This window comes from Alnus glutinosa, chromosome 11 (assembly GCF_958979055.1).
Source record: "Alnus glutinosa chromosome 11, dhAlnGlut1.1, whole genome shotgun sequence".
In the NCBI taxonomy this organism is placed as follows: domain Eukaryota; kingdom Viridiplantae; phylum Streptophyta; class Magnoliopsida; order Fagales; family Betulaceae; genus Alnus; species Alnus glutinosa.
The window spans coordinates 20704103-20709498 of NC_084896.1; the positions used below are offsets into that span (position 1 = coordinate 20704103).

Here is a 5396-nt window from a genome sequence, read left to right on the forward strand (position 1 = left end):
AGTGGCAAAAGATCATATTTCTAAATAATTAATACCTGAAAATATCATGCTTCGTGGATCAAGATATACATGAAAGTATTCCTTTCTATGAGAGAGAGAGAGAGTCGTATTGCTTAATTTCTAAGTATATATAATTAACACACGATTTACATGTTTTTTCTTCCAAATAGCTTATATTTGGGTTCACGTGGAATTTAACACATACCCGCAATTTGCTGAACTGTAAAAGAGTTGAAGCATGGATTCTTTGCATTGGGATAAACTTCCAAACCTTTCTTGGATTTATGGCAAATGTTACATCTCCTTTATTTCTCGAAGTCGACTTTTCTTGGTCAGAATAGAAAGTGGATACGTGCACGGAAATTAATTCCTCACTGCTTTCATGATCACAACCTCATATAAAATATAATAAATGACTATAATTAGAATTGACTTGACATTCTGAGGATAGCCATCCTAGCTCCCATATCCCCTGGTCTAAGTCGTTCACACGAAAAACACTTTGGTAGAATATTTTGCTTTTGGAGACTGACGAACCATGTGTTCTGAAATTTGAATTGGTACGGTGCACCTAGTTTGAAATATTGTAGGCACGATTAATTATCTAAGGAAGAACAGTACTATAACAGTTCTTGCGATACATTATTCGGAAAGGCCATTGCCATTGCCGTTGCCCCGCTCTGAAACAGGTGATTTCTCATTTCAAAAACCTGCTGAATGAAACAAACGTCAGAACATCCGAGGACGAAAGACAAATGCTTCACGAGAAACTCGTTTCATGTCAGCATGGAACTTGTTTCTTGTCAGCGTATTCATGCCTGTTAGACTTCGGCGATGAAATCCATCACAAGTAAACTCACTTTGCAAGTGAAATTAGTTCACCTTCATAACGGGGTTCTTTAATTTCGTAACTTTTTATTTTTTTAAAAAAGAAAAACAAATTCTAGGATCTGAATAATTTGAAATGTGGTGGAAAGTATTTACCTACGATGTAGCAATAGGGCATAGACGAATTGCTTTTGTTGACTGGGGCAAGTCAAGTAAACTTTCACAATAATTTTGCTTTTCTTCTCTTAATTTTTTACTTTATTTTGATGTAAAGGAAAGTTTAAATGCTATGGGTATTTGAGGCTGTTTTCATGGGGCAATTGAATGCAAGCATGCAACCCTTAATAATATAGAATAAGATCCTCTCATTCTCTTGAACTATTTTATAGTTACTACATCATTTAAAATTTTTAAATAACGTAACAATATTATAGCCAAAATATACTATTAGATGCTATGAAATCTAATCTGAGCCTTGGAATCATATGGGAAATCATTCTTTGTAACAAATTTAAATTCTTTTTTTTTTTTTTTTGGTTTTTTCGGATATTGAGAAGTAGGGGAGATCGGGGTGGGGGAGAACTAAAAAATGGGGACCATTCGCTTACATTTATCTTTCATTGAAAGTGGTAGGCAAACTAGAAGTGCAGGAAACTCATTGCATGAGTAGCAAAATGAACTTCGATTGAATAAATTTATAGGAGCTTTTAAGTTTTGATTCAAGGTGTAAGTCATTAGTGGAGAAAGTTTTGCATCTTAAGAACAAACCTATACAAATTGGTATGATCCTACTTTTCTCATATTGTGAGGGCAGATAGGTAGAACATGTGACTGTGTTGACAAAACAAACATCCAACGCACTTCAGCAGTAAATAAAACGAACTTTGGCACACTCCCTTTGAAGATTCCAAATTTTTCAAAAGAGGTGACAAGTCAAGAGGTGGTCCAAAAATGTGTTCTTTATTTTTTCCATGGTCCCAATGTTAGGCCATCATTAATATAATATCTAAGGCCTTTGAAAAGTTAGGTTGCTTACAATAATACCCAAAGGAAACTAGAAAAAAATTAGCATGCCTTTGAAAAGTTCATATGTTTGCTAAACCAGACGAACCTTCCTAGCAATTAAGCAGCAACTACTTTATATATGTCGTGTTTGATTCACATTTAATTTCTTCACATCAATATTTTTAGCGTCCCTTCAAACCTCCAAAACTGCCATTGCATGCATTCCCTTCCCATTCCCAATATGGATCTCAGAAACCTTACAACTCTTTGGTTTCTCTCACTGGTTCCTTGTTGCTTACTCTTCCATCTTCCTTTACATCATGCTCTATCATTCAAGTACCCTAATTTTACCGATAGCAGCAGGCTGATATTGAATGGCACTGCCGCCATCCAAAATGGAGCTCTATCCCTCACCGGTAACAACCCCAATGAAGATTTCGCAGCCGGCCGAGCTGTATATATTGAACAGCTTCATCTTTATGACCCGATTACAGGTAATTCCACGGACTTCACTACTAAATTTTCATTTAAAATATCAACTGTTCAGTTACCAGGTCAAGATGGGCTCGCTTTTTTCCTTGCACCCAATGGTTCTCTCCTCCCGGATTATGCTTCCGGAGGATGCCTTGCCCTTTTTAGCCAGTGTGACAATTTCATCATCTCAAGAAAAGAATTAGTTGCTGTCGAGTTCGACACCTATAAGAATACATGGGATGAAAGCGATGAACATGTCGGTATCAACATCAATTCCATCAAATCAAATTCGACACAAACTTTGAGCCGAAGTATGAAAGATGGAACAAGAGTGGATGCAATAATCCGTTACAATTCTAAAGCCAATGATTTAAGCGTATACTGGTCTTTCCCCGACGACCCATTTGTCAGCCTTCCATTTCATATTAACCTGACAACATATTTGCCTGAATGGGTATCCATTGGCTTTGCGGCGGGATCAAACTATGACTTTGAGACGCATGAAATCCTTTCATGGGAATTTACAACGGAGTTATTACCAGCTCCAGAGACTCCGGACAGTCCTAGTGCTGGATTAATTGTCGCTTGTGTAATTGGTGGGTTACTTTTAGCCTGTGGAATAGTTTTGGTGTTGGTGTTCGTTTGGAGAAAAAGGACTAAAGGAAAGGGAAAAGAGGGTGTAAAGAATGTTGATCCCATGGAACGAGAGATTGAACATACAGGACCTAAGAGGTTCTCTTATGATGAGCTTGTTCGTGCCACAAACGACTTTGCAGAAGAAGGCAAACTTGGTGAAGGAGGTTTTGGAGGTGTTTACAAAGGTTTCTTGAGTGATCTGCAGCAGTTTGTCGCAGTGAAAAAGGTTTCTAGACCGTCTGATCAGGGAAAGAAGGCGTACACAACAGAGATAAAAATCATTAGTGTATTGAGACATAAAAACATGGTACAACTCATTGGTTGGTGCCATGAAAAGGGTGCTCTTCTTCTTGTCTATGAGTTCATGCCTAATGGTAGCCTTGATTTTCACCTTTTTGGAGGTAGAACCCTTCTTAATTGGGAAGTTAGGTATAAGATAGCCCTTGGTCTTGCCTCTGCATTGCTTTATCTGCACGAAGAATCTGGACAATATGTGGTGCATAGGGATATCAAATCCAGCAACATAATGTTGGATTCAGATTTCAATGCCAAGCTTGGGGACTTTGGTCTAGCGAGGCTGATGGATGGAGAGGCTGGCGTGAAAACAACAGGGCTAGCTGGAACATGGGGTTACATAGCACCAGAATATGCAAGCACCGGCAAGGCCACCAAGGTGCGTACCACTTATTTTTACCGGCTTAAACTTATAAGAATCGATAATTATAATTTAGTATATTCTTATACAGTTGATATACAATCTAATGGCACGACAGTAAAAATCAATCGTGATCAACTAGCTGATCAATTTTTCTACTATATCATCTAATTGAATAGAAGTCTACTAAATAGCATTAGTTTTAGATGATTGTTACATATCATTTACCTCTAATCTCAATTACATATTCCACGTATTAGGCTTCACTTATTAATGCGAATAGCTCACATGTGAGAGGAATTGTTAGAATATAAAAGTAAGAGAAATGCTATATATTGGAAAAGTATTTACTTTCTGTTCACTAAAGTTGATGTGCATGGTCCCTACATACCATTTTGTGGATGAAAATCGGTTTTTTGGTTGGGAAGACTACACCACATCAACTTTTGGTGAATAGAAGGTAAATACTTGTCTTATGTATAGCATTAATTTCTTTTACTTTTATATTCTAACACTTATTCTGACACGTGGACTCAAACTTTTCATTAGTAGGTATAACCTAACAAGTAAAAGGGTCCGCTTGGATTTACAATTTCAAAAAGTGTGATTTAAATAACAATTTTAAAATGTGCGATTTGAAAAAATGATTTTTAAAAACGTAGTTAAGCGTTTGACAAAATCGCAAATTAGCCTTTAAGATTCTGCATTTTCAAAAAACAAATCTCTTACTTGCAATTTGAAAAAACAGATTTTCTGGGTTTTTAAATCGCAATTTTTAAAAACGTAGTTCCCAAACAATTTATTAATTGAGATGAGAGGTGAACGACGGAGACAGAGTTGACACTCAAAATCTTTGTATTGATATTTGCTTTGATACAATGTTAAATTACTACTTATTCCAAAAAAAAAAAAATTAAACTTAATTTTATGTTGCAACAGGAATCAGACGTCTTCGGCTTCGGTGTAGTGGTGCTGGAAATAGCATGCGGAAAAAGATCGACGGAAGCCAAATACGAGGGGCCACACGTTCCAATTGCTGGCTGGGTTTGGGAGGCATATGGAAATGAAAGGCTTCATGAAGCAGTTGACAGTAAATTGTTGGAGTTTGACATGAAACAGGTGGAGTGTATGATGATTGTTGGACTCTGGTGCGCCCACCCGGATCAGAGTTTGAGGCCATCCATAAGGCAAGCCTTACAAGTTCTCAATTTTGATGCACCATTGCCAAATCTTCCCAAGAAGATGCCTGTTGCCAACTACAATGTACCTGTCGACGTCCGTCTAGAAAGCACGGATTCGGCGTCCACGATGTCTTTGTCATCCATTAACATCGGCCGTTAAAGTAGTCTGCAAACTCATTTTATCAGTTGGCCGGATGTCTCTTTTTCATGGTTGTATGTTAAAATCATGCTCTGGTCTCGACTTTTAGATTATATGTTTCCGTGTAATAATGTCGGCACAAGTATGCATGATACCATTGGATTTTGTCTCCCAAAATTCTTCTTTCGAGCGTTTTGATATGTATATTTTATTATTGATGGAACATCCTCATAAGTCCTTTCCCATCAGTCATACATAAAACAACGAGGAGACCATGCATCATCAGCACGTGTCTCCCAGGGAAAAAAAAATTTAACTAAAGGGAGAGTCGATCGTGTCAACATCCTTTGAAACCTATTTCTTACCAGTTCAGGAATATGCAGTGAGTAGATAATCTTAGACCTCTTTTTTATTTTTATTTTCATTTTTTATTTTTATTATTATTTTTTTAAGTCTCATTGACCTTTTTATAACATAA

General features: G+C 37.0%; 1 protein-coding gene across 1 annotated transcript; it reads left to right on the forward strand.

Moving 5' to 3' along the window:
• Nucleotides 1–1927: 1927 nt before the first annotated feature.
• LOC133881381 (L-type lectin-domain containing receptor kinase IX.1-like) lies at nt 1928–5136 on the forward strand. The gene is made up of 2 exons (XM_062320298.1): nt 1928–3616; nt 4538–5136. The coding sequence occupies exons 1-2, from the start codon at nt 2051–2053 to the stop codon at nt 4937–4939; spliced, it is 1968 nt and encodes a 655-aa protein (XP_062176282.1). The 5' UTR covers nt 1928–2050; the 3' UTR covers nt 4940–5136.
• The last annotated feature ends 260 nt before the right edge of the window (nt 5137–5396 follow it).